Source organism: Solea solea, chromosome 3 (assembly GCF_958295425.1).
Source record: "Solea solea chromosome 3, fSolSol10.1, whole genome shotgun sequence".
NCBI lineage: Eukaryota > Metazoa > Chordata > Actinopteri > Pleuronectiformes > Soleidae > Solea > Solea solea.
This window is the reverse complement of record NC_081136.1, coordinates 23,226,012-23,243,327: the sequence shown is the minus strand read 5'-3', so window position 1 is coordinate 23,243,327 and position 17,316 is coordinate 23,226,012. Positions and strand designations below refer to the sequence as shown.

The 17,316-nt window shown below is 39.6% G+C and overlaps 2 protein-coding genes across 2 annotated transcripts; both read right to left on the bottom strand.

Annotated features, from left to right (window-relative positions):
• Positions 1–2,570: 2,570 nt before the first annotated feature.
• On the bottom strand, positions 2,571–7,890 carry LOC131456153 (extracellular calcium-sensing receptor-like). Its single transcript, XM_058624214.1, has 9 exons — positions 7,643–7,890; positions 7,195–7,483; positions 7,027–7,113; positions 6,271–6,462; positions 5,233–5,502; positions 4,969–5,172; positions 4,430–4,649; positions 3,576–3,692; positions 2,571–3,466 (listed from the first exon to the last, which is right to left on the bottom strand). The coding sequence occupies exons 1-9, from the start codon at positions 7,888–7,890 to the stop codon at positions 2,571–2,573; spliced, it is 2,523 nt and encodes an 840-aa protein (XP_058480197.1).
• A 1,911-nt stretch (positions 7,891–9,801) lies between these two features.
• LOC131456159 (extracellular calcium-sensing receptor-like) lies at positions 9,802–16,056 on the bottom strand. Its single transcript, XM_058624221.1, has 8 exons — positions 15,992–16,056; positions 15,567–15,855; positions 15,404–15,490; positions 14,614–14,805; positions 12,992–13,525; positions 12,118–12,342; positions 10,808–10,931; positions 9,802–10,703 (listed from the first exon to the last, which is right to left on the bottom strand). The coding sequence occupies exons 1-8, from the start codon at positions 16,039–16,041 to the stop codon at positions 9,802–9,804; spliced, it is 2,403 nt and encodes an 800-aa protein (XP_058480204.1). The 5' UTR covers positions 16,042–16,056.
• Positions 16,057–17,316: the final 1,260 nt, after the last annotated feature.

Here is a 17,316-nt window from a genome sequence, read left to right as displayed (position 1 = left end):
AAGTATTTATTCCACTTTTCAAAGATGAAATTAAAACACCATATGATAGCTAAAATAGGGGAAGTGAAATTTAGGACTGAGGCCACTCTGTGGCTTCTTTAGGCAGTTCTGGCTGGAAGCTGGTCTTAGTGTTTTGCTGATCGAATCTAAAGAACAAAGAACTGGTTCAGGGTATCAGGGAGTGTGATGTCCATGGGGCCTGAGGCTGCACTATTGCTTTTGTAACTAGTGATGTTTTTGATCCCCTGCCACATGTTCTTAGAATTCAATGGTAAAGGGCTCCTCTATGCACTGTTTATAACTGCATACATATATATATTTATATATATGCACAGTCCCAGAGTCGATGTTGTGGTCTGCTCAGTAAACAATACTCAATAGTATAGTATAGTATCGTCTGGTGTATTTGAGTCCAGCCTTGTCTCCGTCATTATCATGGCACAGTACTCCATATGGCTCAATGTAATCCGCAGTCTTAGCTCATCCATCTTGTTGAGGAGAGACCGAACGCCCTTAGCCCTCCTCGCTTCCCTCGTCTGCACCACCTCCGTTTCCGTGTTTGTCCTGGGGGAATCTTTGTTTCCCAGGGGTAATGCCGTATCTCTGGTGGGATAAAGTTCTTGTATGTTGTGGTGATGTCCTCTGCTAAGTCTAACAGTGTTGTACGTCCAAAATGTAAGGCCTGTACAACATCAAACAATGCCAAACCGTGCTGCCTAAAGGGTTCTTGGTAGCACCGGGGAATCACATTAATTCCTAAAAAAACGTACCAAAAATCTCAACATCTAGCTCTAGGTAGTCAATATAAGGGATAGATAGACTATTACCTCTAAGTTCAAGCCAGTGAGTTTTCTGTAACTGTAGAAACCACAGAACAAGTATTTAGAAAACAGGGCACTCTAACTCCACCTATGACCACATCCAAATGTGGACAGGATGACATTAGCTTAGAGGTATCCCCCAAAACATGTGAAACCGCTGAGCCGGTATCCAAACTGTGGCTCTGAAATTTAGTGGAGGCTAGTTTTCCAAAGGGCTGACCTGAATTTGACCATCTACCAGACTGCCAGCCTGGGAATATGAGACAGGATTAACATAGCTATAGTAGTAGCGGTAGTAGTAGTAGCGGCAAAACTTGAGATCAAACAATAAAAAAGAGAGGGATACAAAACAGCAGTCGGCCATGGCTTGGAGGCTGAGATTTAGACAAGGCTACGGCACAGATCTAATGGTCCCAACCACGCAAACAGCCACAGCCACAGCCATGACAAACAGCGATCACAGCATGATGCTGATTCAGGAAGGAAGGTACTGCGCGCATCAGAAGTGCAGTCATTACGTGGTAATGGCTGATTAAATTTTGTCTGATGATTTCAGTGCACCTGCAAATAATGCGGGTTACGATCCCCAACTTGCCACATCAACATTATAAATATATCAATCAATCAATCAATCAGTTGCATATAGAGTTGCATTTTAGGTTTATTTGCAAAAAAAGTCAGGTGCCTGATTTTATCCAAATTCACCATTATATCCTACTTTCAAAGACTTATGCAGTCTCAAATTTATTCAACCCCCTGAATAAAATAGCTCATAAAAGCTCACATTTGCAAAGCATATGTTATCTCAAGCACACATTGGTTGTGTGGCAAGTTGGGGTATGTGATCCATATTCTTTGCCAGTGCCCTGAAATCACCAGAGAGAATTCAAAATTAAATTACTTATATAATTTAGTTATTTCCTAGGGGTGTAATTCCCTGAGGTGGCGTTGTCGGTTTCCTCTCACCTACCACCACTTTGCCACAATTGCATCTGGTGTGCTTGAGATAGAACAATCACTTAAATAACTTGACTGTTGATCTTGTTGTTTGACTGCATGCTAAGAATACTTCATAAAAGATTATATTGAAATCACCAGAGAGAATTCAATCAGCCATCAGTGAGAGTCATACATATTCAACAGCTATGATGGAAACTTTGCCAACGGTGGAAATATCACTGCATTGTTTATTCTGCTGTATTCCAAAACTGCCTTTCTGCAAGCATCCTGTGAAGGTTCTATGTTTTCTAAATCTTCTTGACGTCCATCAAATTTACTGCCCTTTTTTGGAATCTTGTACATGCTTCTTTAGTGTATTTATTGTTATTATTGATATAAAACCACTAGCTTCAAAATGTCAGGATTTTTCTACAATTATTTCTTGAAAATTTACAATAAAGTGATAGTTACAGATACTTGAATTGAATTCATTGTGCATTATGTGTGCAATGTGGCATTCTCATATAACATAATATAATTATAACTACAATATAACTGTACTATTGTGAGTAGTCTGTCTTACTATGTAAAGTGTCTTGAGATAATGTACCTTGTGATTTGGATAAATTCCGCACACTTGTCACTACAGAGTCATATCCTGTAAAGAAATATCAATATCAAAACAACATTGATTAAATATGTTTGGTTTTTGTTATTGTTTTTTAATGGTTAGTTATCCATAAGTCACAGAAAGAAATCTACAAGTCCACTTCCTACTGATTCAATAACTTCGGGTTAATTTGTGTTTCATCATTTATTTTCTTTCCCCATCAGATGCTGTTTTGTATTCTTTTCAGGCTTCAGTAAAATAATGTAACTCTTTGGAGCAAACAGGCAGAACAACAAGCCAAAGCTGGAGGCCAAGATGGCAAATGACTCAACTGCATCTGCATAATTTCCAGGGGAGCTGATATAAGCAGGGATGAATGCTAGCCACACAGCACAGAAGATCAGCATGCTGAATGTGATGAACTTGGCCTCGTTGAAGTTCCCCGGCAACCTTCGGGCCAGAAAAGCCAATACAAAGCACAGACAGGCCTGTAGACCAATATATCCAAGAACGCACCAGAATGCCAGGCTAGAGCCCACACTACACTCCAGTATGATCTTTGAATGTTCATATTGTGTATTTCTGGATGGAAACGGGGGAACATCAATGAGCCAGGCAGCACAGATAACCACCTGAACCAGAGTGCAGCTGGAGATGATGGTCCTCTGCTGCTTTGGCCCCAGCCACTTCATGATGTTGTGCCCTGGCCTGGTGGCAGTGAATGCAGCCAGTACCACCAGGGTCTTCCCCAGGATGCAGGAAATACACAGTGAAAATGTGATGCTAAAGGCAGTGTGGCGCAGCATGCAAGACCAATATGTTGGCTTTCCAATGAAAAGCAGAGAACACAGGAAACACAGAGTCAGTGCAAACAGTATGAAGAAACTGAGCTCAGAGTTATTCACACGGACAATGGCTGTGTGTCTGTGACAGAAGAAGACTCCACAGACAGCCAGAGTGAAGCAGGCGCCCACCACAGACATCACTGTCAGGGCTATTCCCAATGAATCGAAGGACAAGTACTCCACTTTCTTGGAGATGCAGGCTGTTCTGTTGTTGTTTGACCAGAAGTCCTCAGGACAGATTGTACAATCTACTGAGTCTAAATGGAAGAAAGTATGAACAATTTTCAGTATGCATTACTTCTGTACTACAATTGTAAGAATGGATTTGCTTTGACATTTTATTGTTCAGCTCAAACTCACTTGTCTGATTGTTAATTTTGCCACTGTCACATGGTACACAGTCAAAGCAGCAGATAGGCTCCCCACGACGGACAGCCTTCCGGAAGCCTGGAAGACAACTGGCACTGCAAACAGATACTGGCACCTAGAGTGGAGAAACCATGTGCTGATATTGATACATTTTATTAGTTAATCTATTGACAAATGGAAAGTACCTCCAAACCGTCTTCTCAATAAAGTATGTGTCACATCTACTCTCTCAAGTGTGTTTAACACAGTGTTGTGAGTTTTATGTTGTTTCCATATATTTGTTCTGCTGATGTCAGTGTAAACTACAGGTATGCCGGTAGTCGTCAGACAACGTTTTTATGGTCACATGGTTACAAGCTGGACACTGAGGACTGGGTTCCTGCCTTTAAGGTAGACCATAACCTGTGGTTTTGTTAAATATATTTAGCTGTAGATCTATGAGAGCTCTTTCAGAAGCATTTAATGTCATGAAGAAAGATTCATTCATTGTCTACCACTTTATCTTGCACATGAGGGTCACAAGGAGCTGGAGCCAATCCCAGCTGACATAGGACAAAAGGCAGGGTCAGACCCAAGACGGGTCACCAGTCCAGCATACAGAGACAAACAACCATTCACTCTTATATTCCATTAAGAAAGATCCATGAGGAAAACAACAGTGGCTAGTCGGTCCAAACACATCATAGTCCAGCTGGGCATTGAATCTCCGTTTGGTATGAAAACAAATGACCCTGTATCAGATCCAGTCTATTCTGTCCACCTGACTTACCTCCATCTCAACCTACAGAACTTCAACAGCTGGCATCTGATGAAGGTAAAAACACAGTGTGAGCAGCTTGCCTCACTCTGATGTCCTGCCCACATTATCCCGTCCTCCTGGATCAACAGCTCCTCTCCAACAGCCTTGGTTCCATCAAACAAACCCACATTGACAAATTCAATGTTTCCTTCTGGGCCTCTCTGCCAGTTGATAATATCATAATAGGGTACAGAGTCACCCTTGGCATCAAAGTCCACCTCCTCACCAGCAATCTGAAAGTTCAATTCCTGGAGGTAGTGTTGCAGCTTGAAAATTAGGAAATGCACACAATGAAAAACTGAATTGCCTTGAACCAGGTTTTCAGTAAAATGCTGTCTTGCAGAGCTTCCCAGTCAAATCTGAGGTAGGCCCTATTTATGAAATATGTGTCATTTAGATTCTATTTTTTTTTTATAGATTAAAATTTAGAATTGAAATGCAACACAGAAAATATGTTTACCATATGTACAATTTGCTACATGACTTTGGTAAATGGGAGATAGTAATTGTGGTCTGAAGTCCACCTACAAAACTACACTTGACCTACTGTTTGTAATAGTGAAGAAATGGCGGACTATACAGTACCTGCCAAGGGTGTATGTTGTTGCTCTGAGCACATGAATTGTTCTTGAAAGGCCCCCTCCCCGGCTGACAGAGAAGGAGGTTGTGCAGGGAATGAGCAATTGCATATACAGCCTTATATACATTATAGGAAACCCTAGGGCTGGATGTATTCATGTAGGCTGAGTGCTGTTCTAGCAGAGACTCCTGCCCTGAGCAGGGTGGCATCTGGGTGACAGAGGATGGAAAAGGACTGCAACCATACAGAGACTCCCACAGCTCATGCACCAGGACATTGTCAGGATATCTCTTAGGGTTTACTGTCTGCAGAAAGTCACCCAATCTGGAGATATGACCTTTTTTGATGCCAAACCCAATGGTTCCTCCCAAGTAAGGGTAATACTCTCTCCCTGAAAAGACTGATGCTGTGACCAAGGCTTCACTCGCCACCCACTGGATTCCACTGATGTTCTGAGTCATGTAGTCTCTCAAGAAAGGTGTCATCTGCCCCTCGCCTGCAAATACCACCACCACTTTTGCAGTAGAGCTACGCATCACCTTTACAGAGGGTCAGATAATGTAGATGACAGTTTATATTATCTCTGTTTATCTCTGTTTTACACAGAGATAAAATCAAAACTGAGTGACAATAAGAAAAACTCAGATGTACACAGTGAAAAAAAAAAAAGTATTTCTAGTATAGACCTTAGAAGGCAATATTTCATGTGTTCGTTTTCAAGAAAATACTTTTTTTGTCTAAGTCAAGTGATGTTTTTGTTTACATGATTCATCATTTCCTGTTGTATTTTGGTACTAACATTGTCTCTTGACTTCACATGCTGTATTTTCCAAAGATTGAAATTTTATGCTGTGCCCCAGTAGTTTAACCTGTGACATTATTCATCTTCCTCGTGTTATGACCCTCTTCATTTGCTGGACATTGTCTAGCGATTCTGATTATTGTGTCACTTTTGATTGAATGCACATGTATTGACCTATTGTTGACTTAGTTAAGTGAAGTTTTTCAGAATTTTTTTTATTGATAAATGGTCAGAGTCTACATGCTGATGTTTCCTTGGGCAAGACACTTAACGTCACATTACTGTGCCAGCAGTGTGTGAGTGGGTAGGAAAGATGTGTGGCACTAAAAAATGTGCTTCACATAGATGCAATGTATAAATGTGTGATTTATGTGAATGGTTGAATGACACAAACTGTAGAGTAAAGCAGTTTTGAGTGGTCATCAACACTAGAAATGCTGTATATAAATACAGACCAGTTACCATTTAAAGGTAGAAGTCAACAATGCCCACAGTGTTTTCATACCTTCATTATCCTAAGTCCCGCCTGGCGATTGTACGGCAGAGGAATCATTTCTTGGTACGCTACACATACTTTGGTTTCCTGTAATTCTCTCAGTAAACCCTTTGCAGCAAAGCGACCATAATCATTGTTTTCTCGCAGCAGCCCCACCCAAGTCCAGTTAAAGTGCACCAGCAGCTGTGCAAAGGCTTTCACCTGGGCTCAACAGAAAAACACAATCAAGTCAGTTCCTTATCAAAAACTTGATGAAAGAAAGCAATATTTTCATAAATGATTTGGTTGTGTGTGCTGTTATAACATATTTGTATTCTGTAAATGATAAAGCATGGAAGTTTTGCAGAACAAAGAAATATTTATGTATTATTTGATAGGGACAACACATGTTTTGTTCCATCTTAATAAAATGTAAGCAGTCCTGTGGGTTGTAAGACTCTAAAACAAGCAGAAAGACTAACAATGAAAAATACATTGACAAACATCACTAACAAAGATTATAACAATAGACAATATACAATTTAAATACACTGATGATTATCATCAGACCATACATTATTTTTTATAATGACCAAACCTGAAAAGAAGACAAACACAATATAAGATAGAGGTAAACTTATATATTTAAAGATTTGCCTGTTTTTTATTCATAGTTTTGATTTCACATTTTAATGCTAAGTTGTAATAATTATTTCTGATGACAGAGTAGTAAATGTGTCGAGCTTTGACTGAAAACAATAACTGACCACATGTTTTACATTTTACCTGGTAATCATCACTAGGAATTACTCTGAAGAAGGTTGGATACTTTTGTCTGTCTGACAAACATGAACACGAAGAAAAGTAGCTGATCTGTGTAAAAACAGAGTGCAGTGTTACTGAGAAAAGAATACATTTTTTGTGATGATTGACATAGATAAAAGTCACTGTTACCATGGGGATCCTGAATGGCTGCAAGATTCTTGACAAAACAATAGACAGAGCAGATGCAGAAGCCCCAATCACAGCGAGGAGTGACGAGGCATTTGTGCACATAGAAGAGTTTTCCTCACTCACGCCATTCAGCATCGATAAAACAGCTCTCTGTCCTGTCAGTGGATATCTACACGAATCGAAGATTTTGTAACCCAGAGTGTGATTCGGCAACAGCACTGGATTCTGGTTTATCTCCTCCACTGCCAGTCTCATAGTCTGAGCCCACCGGAAAGCCCTGGGAAATAGTCTGTGGCTGATAGAGATGAATGTAGTCTGTTTAAATAAAAACTCTAATGATTATAAACACATTCTGTCAACTCCATTTTATATTAAGAGTGCAAAATTGACTGGAAACACAATTTACACGAAAAAAAAAAATCCTCCTACTATCATCCATGAAACTCACCCATTGCAATTAATTGGTGGTGGTCTGTAGGTGCCGTTAACGTCTGGCATTTTCAGATTAAAATGAAGGGGGAAAATCCCACCAATGACATAGTCACCCTGGACCACAAATCCTGGCTGGAAGCTGTTTAGAAGAGTGCACTTTGAAGCTGCTGGTGAAGCTTCAGTGGTGATGCTGGAAAGTGAGCTATCAGTTAATGTGAGGACACTGACAGAGTAAAGGATAGAAAATAAAGCAAGTGAAGTCATAATGTTTCACTGGGCTGAGGAGAGAATGAGAGCGACAGAGGAAATTATAAGGCACTTTATAAAGCCTATAGTATCTCACCTTCTGAGTCTTGCATCTTATTAATGACAGAGTGGCTTTGGATTGGACAGTAGTCCACAATCAGGAACTACAGTGGGTTAATGCTGAACTGTGGGAAAAAGCTAAGGCCCTAAACAAAGAAAAAACTAATTATAATATGATAATGTACCTGTTATTATTATTTTGTTCCTGTAAAGAGGCAACAGACATTTGTTTCTCTCATGATTTCTGTGTGTTCACTGTCAAAAAGATGAACGTTTTTTGACAGTGACCACAAAGTAGCTCGACTACTGTACTATTTTCAAGTACTTCATATTTGTCAGTTATTTTGTGAAAACATGATGGCAAATGGTAAAAGGTTTCATTTACAGTACATGCATTAAACTTGGCAGTGTGATCAGACCAAGACCTAGACAAAGATTAAGTGACCTACTGAGTTTAAGTCCTTCTAAAGACGTACAGAATCTGTGTGATCTTTAAATATTAACCATGAAAAGTTACAAAAGGTTCAAAGCCACCTTACAAGGTGTGGCTATGGCACAGCAGTGAATTTGCATGATCACTATGGAACACACAATTCGGATTTCCTACGTATAACACGAGATATCGTATCAAAAAAAAAAAAAAACCTTTTGGTGTGTCATCAATCCAATTCACTCATGAAGCACATTTCAAAAGAAACAAAAAAAAAACAATTGACCAAAGAGCTGTACAGTAGTAATTAAATAATAAACAAGTGTAAAAACAACAAAAAGAAGAAAAAAACATAAAAGACTAAGCATGCAAGTAGACAATCATCTAGGAAGATGATTGTGGGGGAGATGTGTCCACACCTGTGTGTCCTTGTTAAAAAGCATGCAGCCGCATTCTAAACAGGCTGAAGGCGAGAAATGGAAGTCGAGCTAGCCCCAACATAATGGACATTACAACAGTCTAGGCACGTCATGATAAAAGCATGAAAAAGTTTTTAAAAGTCCCCGCTGGACAGAACAGACCTAATCTTAGCCATTTGCCTTAGTTGAAAAAAGCATTTTTTTACAACAGAGTTGAACTGTTTGTCAAGTTTCGACTCACAGTCTATTTTCACCCCTGGATTGGTAAAAGTGGTTCTTATAGAAGGAGCCAAAGTGCCAAAGTCAATAAGTTGGGTGTCGGGAGCACCACTCGGACAGAACAATATAACTTCCATTTTTTGTCATTCAAACTCAGGAGGTTTTATGTCATCTATGCCTTAATGTCATTAAAACATTTTAACAATGAGTGGACAGAGAGTCTTTTTTTTTTTTTAACCCCACGTTTCCCCTGAGGGCTGTGTCAGCAGTGTGTGAATGGGTATGAAAGATGTGCAGTATGAATGAGTGAGTGAATGGGTGAATAGCAAAATTGTAGAATAGAAAAGAGCTATATGAATACAAATTATTTATCGATGTTGTTTAACAGGCAATTCAAATAAGTTTCATTATCTAATGTATGTGAGTTAGTTGGCGTCTTGATCTTCTTGTTGCACTATTTTTTATTTTATTATTTTAATTATTTCTTAAAATGTACAATAAAGTGATAGTTACAGATAAATATTCATTTCAATATGTTTGCAATGTGGCATTCCCATATAATATAATTCTAACTATAATATTGTGAGGAGGTGTCAGATGTACCTTGTGATTTGGATCAATTTCTTACACTTGTCAATACAGAGTCATATCTGTAAAGAAATATCAATATAAAATCAACATTAATTAAATATGTTGTTTTGTTTTTCTTTTTTTTAATGGTTAGTTCTCTATAAGTCACTGAAAGAAATCTACAAGTCCATTTGCTACTGAGTCAATAGCTTTGGGTTAATTTGTGTTTCATCATTTCTTTTCTTTCCCCATCAGGTGCTGTTTTGTATTCTTTTCAGGCTTCAGTAAAATAATGTAAGTCTTTGGAGCAAACAGACAGAACAATAAACCAAAGCTGGAGGCCAAGATGGCAAATGACTCAACTGCATCTGCATAATTTCCAGGGGAGCTGATATAAGCAGGGATGAATGCTAGCCACACAGCACAGAAGATCAGCATGCTGAATGTGATGAACTTGGCCTCGTTGAAGTTCCCCGGCAACTTTCGGGCCAGAAAAGCCAATACAAAGCACAGACAGGCCTGTAGACCAATATATCCAAGAACGCACCAGAATGCCAGGCTAGAGCCCACACTACACTCCAGTATGATCTTTGAATGTTCATATTGTGTATTTCTGGATGGAAACGGGGGAGCATCAATGAGCCAGGCAGCACAGATAACAACCTGAACCAGAGTGCAGCTGGAGATGATGGTCCTCTGCTGCTTAGGCCCCAGCCACTTCATGATGTTGTGCCCTGGCCTGGTGGCAGTGAATGCAGCCAGTACCACCAGGGTCTTCCCCAGGATGCAGGAAATACACAGTGAAAATGTGATGCTAAAGGCAGTGTGGCGCAGCATGCAGGACCAATATGTTGGCTTTCCAATGAAAAGCAGAGAACACAGGAAACACAGAGTCAGTGCAAACAGTATGAAGAAACTGAGCTCAGAGTTATTCACACGGACAATGGCTGTTTGTCTGTGACAGAAGAAGACTCCACAGACCGCCAGAGTGAAGCAGGCGCCCACCACAGACATCACTGTCAGGGCTATTCCCAAAGAATCAAAGGTCAAGTACTCCACTTTCTTGGAGATGCATGCTGTTCTGTCATTGTTTGACCAGAAGTCCTCAGGACAAATTGTACAATCTACTGAGTCTAAAGGGAAGAAAGTATGAACAATTTTCAGTATTGCATTACTTCTGTGCTACAATTGTAAGAATGGATTTACTTTGACATTGTATTGTTCAGCGCAAACTCACTTGTCTGATTGCTAATTTTGCCACTGTCACATGGTACACAGTCAAAGCAGCAGATAGGCTCCCCACGACGGACAGCCTTCCGGAAGCCTGGAAGACAACTGGCACTGCACACAGACACTGGCACCTAGAGTGGAAAGACCATGTGCATTGGTACATTTGTATTGGTTCATTAACGGATGGAAAATACCTCAAAACCACTTGTCAATAAATTATTTGTTACTTCTAGTTTCTCAAGTGTGTTTAAGACAGGGTTTTGAGTCTTATGTTGGTAAGATATTATTGGTATGAAGTCATCAAACAACTTTTTGATGGTCACATTGTTATCTCTCTCTCTCTCTCTCTCTCTCTATGTGTGTCCTCATCTTGCAGGTTGCAGGATCCAGATCCAGTTTTCGAGGCTATTACTATCCTACATATCATCACCATTATTATTATGCTATAATTAAAGATGATATCAGTATAATATTTATCAACAATCTCTGCTGCTGCTTATATAAATGACATTGTAGTTCTATAAACATTTCATCACTGACTTAGAACTTGATACAATTGTTGTGTATCTGTTCCTGGTCTATTTCTTCTGACTCTACTTCATCACCCTCTTGTCCTTTCTCTCCCCCCTTACTGTTCCCCATTTTCCCTTTCACCCCAACCGGTCGAGGCAGATGGCTACACATCTTTGAGTCTGGTTCTGTCAGAGATATCTTGTTTAAAGGGAGTTTTTTTTCTCTCCACTGATGGTTAGTGCTTGCTCTTGTGTGAATTGTTGGGTTACTCTGCTCTCCAAGATGTTGTCTATATACAGTACCTTGAGATAATGTACGTTATGATTTGGCGCTATACAAATAAAATTTAAGTGATTTTAATTGATAAGCTATTTCATAACCTGTGGTTCTGTTAAATATATTTATATGTAGATCTATTAGAGCTATTTCAGAAGCATTTAATGAAGAAAGAAAGATTAATTCATTGTCTACCGCTTTATCCTGCGCCTGAGGGTCGCGGGGAGCTGGAGCCGAACCCAACTGACATAAGACAAAAGGCAGGGTCAGACCCAGGATGGGTCACCAGTCCAGCACACAGAGACATTCACTCATACATTCCATAAATAAAGATCCATGAGGAAAACAACAGTTGATAGTAGATCACCAAACACACCATAGTCCAGCTGGGCCTTGAATCTCCGTTTGTGTATGAAAATATATATCAGATCCAGTTTGCTCTGTCCACCTGACTTACCTCCATCTCAACCTACAGAACTTCAACAGTTGGCATCTGATGAAGGTAAAAACACGGTGTGAGCAGCTTGCCTCACTCTGATGTCCTGCCCACATTATCCCGTCCTCTTGGATCAACAGCTCCTCTCCAACAGCCTTGGATCCATTAAACAAACCCACATTGACAAATTCAATGTTTCCTTCTGGTCCTCTCTGCCAGCTGATAATATCATAATAGGGTACAGAGTCACCCTTGGCATCAAAGTCCACCTCCTCACCAGAAATCTGAAAGTTCACTTCCTGGAGGTAGTGTTGCAGCTTGAAAATTGGGAAATGCACAAAATGAAACACTGAATTGACTTAAACTCTAACCCTGTCTTGCAGAGCTTCCCAGTCTTCTGAGTTTTGAGGTTTCACTCCTCCTAAAAATCCAGCTAAACATTCATGACCGAAATTTGTACAATAGTAAATATGTAACACAACATTAATATGAACACATAAAATGGAAATTAAAACACGTCAAAAAAAAGTCATAAACATATTTCTGTAAGATATATATATATATATTTAGATTTTTGAAAGATGGTAAATGACTTTGGTAAATAGTTATCTTTAGGGATGCACCGAAATGAAAATGTTGGCTGAAATCAAAAATCAGGAAACACTTGGCCAGACAGACACACTGTATGGTTCTCCGCCTCCAAGTAGTCTCTCCGTATCCAACGCAACCTGAATCATTTCTCAACACACTGCTTTATCCCCACGTCCAAGTAATAATCTTTATGACGAGGATCAAGTACACTGGCGATGAGGTGCGGCCATTTTCGGGCTGATATGTTTCGGTGGATGATTTTTCAATGCATATCTAGTGATCGTGGTCTGAAGTCCACCTACAAAACTACAAGGCCCACCATTGGGCTTTGACCCACAGTTTGTAATGGTAAAACAATAGCGGATTATACAGTACCTGCCAAGGGTGTATGTTGTTGCTCTGAGCACATGAGTTGTTCTGGAAAGGCCCCCTCCCTGGCTGACAGAGTAGGAGGTTGTGCAGGGAATGAGCAATGGCATATACAGCCTTATATACATTATAGGCGATTCTAGGGCTGGATGTATTCATGTAGGCTGAGTGTTGTTCCAGCAGAGACTCCTGCCCTGAGCAGGGCGGCATCTGGGTGACAGAGGATGGAAAAGGACTGCACCCATACAGAGACTCCCACAGCTCATGCACCAGGACATTGTCAGGATATCTCTTAGGGTTTACTGTCTGCAGGAAGTCACCCAGTCTGGAGATATGACCTTTTCTGATGCCAAACCCAATGGTTCCTCCCAAATAAGGGTAATACTCTCTCCCTGAAAAGACTGATGCTGTGACCCAAGCCTCACTTGCCACCCACTGGATTCCAGTGATGTTCTGAGTCATGTAGTCTCTCAAGAAAGGTGTCATATCCCCCTCAGCTGCAAATACCACCACCACTTTTGCAGTAGAGCTACGCATCACCTTTATAGAGGGTCAGATAATGTAGATGACAGGGTTTTACACAGAGACAAAATCAAAACTGAGTGACAATAAGAAAAACTCAGATGTACACAGTGAAAAATAAGTAATATTTCTGGTATAGACCAGACAATATTTCAGGTGTTCATTTTGAAGAAAATACTTTTTTTGTCAAGTCATGTTTTTGTTTACATGATTCATCATTTCCAGTTGTATTTTGGTACTAACATTGTCTCTTGACTTCACACCCTGTATTTTCCAACCATTGATATTTTTTGCTCTGCCTCAATAGTTTAACCTGTGACATTATTCATCTTCCTCGTGTTATGATCCTCTACATTGTCTTGCGATTCTAATTATTTTGTCATTTTTGATTGAATGCACATGTATTGACCTATTGTTGACTTAGTGAAGTGATGTTCTTAGGAAAAGTTTTTTATTGATACATCAGAGAGTTACAATTCACGTCATGACTCTCTTCTCCTCTCTGGAACTAATATGGGCCCGATGAGATAAATGGATAAAAGTGAGAAATAGATACAGTTTTCTCCTGGAGTGTCTAAAATTATTAACAACAGTAGGTCCACAAATGTATCTATGTGTTAATATGTTAATATATGTTTGCAGCACAAAAGTGTCTTTAACTGAAACAGAAACTCTTTAACGCTGTGCAAACTGTAGTTAATTTTTTATAGCATCAAATCACCACTCAACTCAGCCCCTAGAGTTCCAGAGGGTGTTATTAATTCTGCTAAGAACACATTAAAGGGGCGACAGTGGTCAGTGATAGAGTGAGTCGTCTTTCAACGGAAAGGTTGAGGGTTTGATTCCCGGCTTCACGAGTCATGCTGATGTTCTTTGGGCAAAACACTTAACCTCACATTACAGTGTGTGAATGGTATGAACGTTGTGTGACACAAAAAAATGCGCTCCACATAGATGCAATGTATATGTGTGAATGCATGTGAATGGGTGAAAGACAAAAACTGTAGTGTAAAGCGGCTTTGACTGGTCAGCAAGACAAGAAATGCTGTATATAAATACAGACCACTTAAAGGTAGAAGTCAATCATGCCCACAGTGTTTTCATACCTTCATTATTCTTACTCCCGTCTGGCGATTGTAGAGCAGAGGAATAATTTCTTGGTACGCTACACATACTTTGGTTTCCTGTAATTCTCTCAGTAAACCTTTTGCAGCAAAACGGCCATAATCATTGTCTCCTTGCAGCAGCCCCACCCAAGTCCAGTTGAAGTGCACCAGCAGCTGTGCAATGGCTTTCACCTGGGTTCAACAAAAAAGGCAATCAACTCACACAGTTTCATATCACAGACATGAAAAAAAACTTGAGAAATGAAAAGCAATATCTTCATAAATGATTTGGTCTTGTGCCCTGTTATAACATGGCTGTATTCTGTAAACGATAAAGCATGGAAGTTTGGCAGGACAAATAAATATTGATGTATTATTTGATCATTGGGACGACATAAGCATTGTTCCATCTTTATAAAATGTAAGCATTGCTGTGTATATATAAGACTCTAAAACAAGCAGAAAGACTTACAATGAAGACATTGACAAACATCAATAATAAAGATTATGACAATACAAAAAAATATAATAAAAATGTGCAGATGAATATCATCAGTGATTATTACAATGAACAAAACTGAAAAGAAGAAAAAACAGGATATAAGACAGAGGAAAACGTATCTATTTAAATCGATTTCTCAGAGTTTAAAGATTTACCTATTTTTTTATTAATAGTTTTAATTTAACAGTTCAAAGCATTAAATGTCATTGTAAAAATGATTTCTGATAATTAGTAAATGCGTCAAGCTTTAACTGAAAACAATAACTGACCACAAGTTTTACATTTTACCTGATAGTCATCACTAGGAATTACTCTGAAGAAGGTTGGATATTTGTGTCTGTCTGACAAACATGCACATGAAGAAGCGTAGCTGATCTGTGTAAAAACAGAGTGCAGTGTTACTGAGAAAATAATAAAACATTTTGTGATGACTGACATGAATAAAAGTTACCATGGAGATACTGAATGGCTGCAGGATTTTTGACACAACAATAGACTGAGCAGATCCAGAAGCCCCAATCACAGCGAGGAGTGATGAGCCATTTGTGCACATAGAAGAGTTTTCCTCATTCACCCCATTCAGAATCGATAAAACAGCTCTCTGTCCTGTCAGTGGAAATCTACACGAATCGAAGATTTTGTAACCCAAAGTGTGATTCGGCAACAGCACTGGATTCTGGTTGATCTCCTCCACTGCCAGTCTCATAGTCTGAGCCCACCGGAAAGCCCTGGGAAATAGTCTGTGGCTGATAGAGATGAATGTAGTCTGTTCATATAAAAAACTGTCTACTCCATTTTATATTAGGAGTGCAAATGTTGACATAATTTAGAGGAAAAAAATAATAAAATCCTCCCACTATCATCTATGAAACTCACCCATTGCAATTAATTGGTGGTGGTCTGTAGGTGTCGTTATGGTCTGGCATTTTCAGATTTAAATGAAGGGGGAAAATCCCACCAATGACATAGTCCCCCTGGACAAAAAATCCTGGCTGGAAGCTGTTTAGAAGAGTGCACTTTGAGGCTGCTGGTGGAGCTGTAGTGGTGATGCTGGAAAGTGAGCTATCAGTTAAAGTGAGGACAGTGAGAGAGTAAAGCAAAGAAAATAAAGCAAGTGAAGTCATAATGTTTCACTGGGCTGAGGAGAGGATGAGAGGGACAGAGGAAACGATAAGGCACTTTATAAAGGCTACAGTATCACACCTTCTGAGTCTTGCATCTTATTAATGACAGAGTGGCTTTGGATTGGACAGTAGTCCACAATCAAGAACTAAAGTGGGTTAATGCTGAACTGTGGGGGGAAAAGTTAAGGCCCTAAACAAGAAAAAACAAAGACAAATACACAAACAAATACAGTATCATGTACGTGTTATTTGTTATGTTTTGATGTAAAGAGGCAACATATATTGGTTTCTCTCATGATTTCTGTTTGGTCACTGTCAAAAACATGAAAATAAAGACTTGTCTTCTGTACTTTTCCTCAGGGCTGATTTTGTCATGACCTCAGGAACTTTTCTTCTGGTCTTGAATGATATTCAACACTGCGATTGTGGTGACGATGGATGATAGGGTCTTAGGTCTTTAAAGAATAATCTGCAACCTTTGTTCATTATAATACAAGTCTGACCCAGCCACCCTGGAGATGTTAAACCCAGGGAAAGTATTTCACCTAAAAATTAAATAAAGATCAAAATACCCAAATAAGGGCACACAGGTTCATTATATCAAGGAGCAAGAGACGTGGTTCCATCCAACCAAAGTCTTTGTTCCACTTTGCAAGTATGAAATTAAAACACCATATGATAACTAAAATATTGGAAGGGAAATTCAGTCACCCTGATTCACACGTGCACATAGTCTCACTCACACACACAAATGCCAGAATGAAGAACAAGGGGTGCTCAGGACAACACAGCACACAAAACAGAGACACCACTACCCAAAAGCAGCCTCAACCACCTCAGACAAGGAGATATAGAATTAAGTCGAGTCTGACCAGTAAAAGAAAAAAAATACCAAAAGGATAACTAGTAAACAACCAGAGTGGCGTATTTGAGTTCAGCCACGTCTCCATCATTATCATGGCATAGTACGCCATACGGCTCGATGTAATCTGCAGTCTCAAGCGCAAGCTCATCCATCTTGTTGAGGAGAGATCGAATGTTGGTCAGAAAAAGGCTAGGTATCGATGGTCTGTAGGG

Excerpts from the sequence above, each read along its gene's own strand:
- LOC131456153 (XM_058624214.1), bottom strand. The coding sequence starts at position 7,890 with ATGACTTCACTTGCTTTATTTTCTATCCTTTACTCTGTCAGTGTCCTC. Across the intron at positions 5,503-6,270 it reads CGGGACTTAGGATAATGAAG|GTGATGCGTAGCTCTACTGC; the intron begins GTATGAAAACAC and ends CCCTCTGTAAAG. Across the intron at positions 4,650-4,968 it reads ACAACATACACCCTTGGCAG|CTGCAACACTACCTCCAGGA; the intron begins GTACTGTATAGT and ends CTAATTTTCAAG.
- LOC131456159 (XM_058624221.1), bottom strand. The coding sequence starts at position 16,041 with ATGCCAGACCATAACGACACCTACAGACCACCACCAATTAATTGCAAT. Across the intron at positions 15,856-15,991 it reads CCACCAATTAATTGCAATGG|ACTATTTCCCAGGGCTTTCC; the intron begins GTGAGTTTCATA and ends TATCAGCCACAG. Across the intron at positions 10,704-10,807 it reads CAAAATTAGCAATCAGACAA|ACTCAGTAGATTGTACAATT; the intron begins GTGAGTTTGCGC and ends TCTTCCCTTTAG.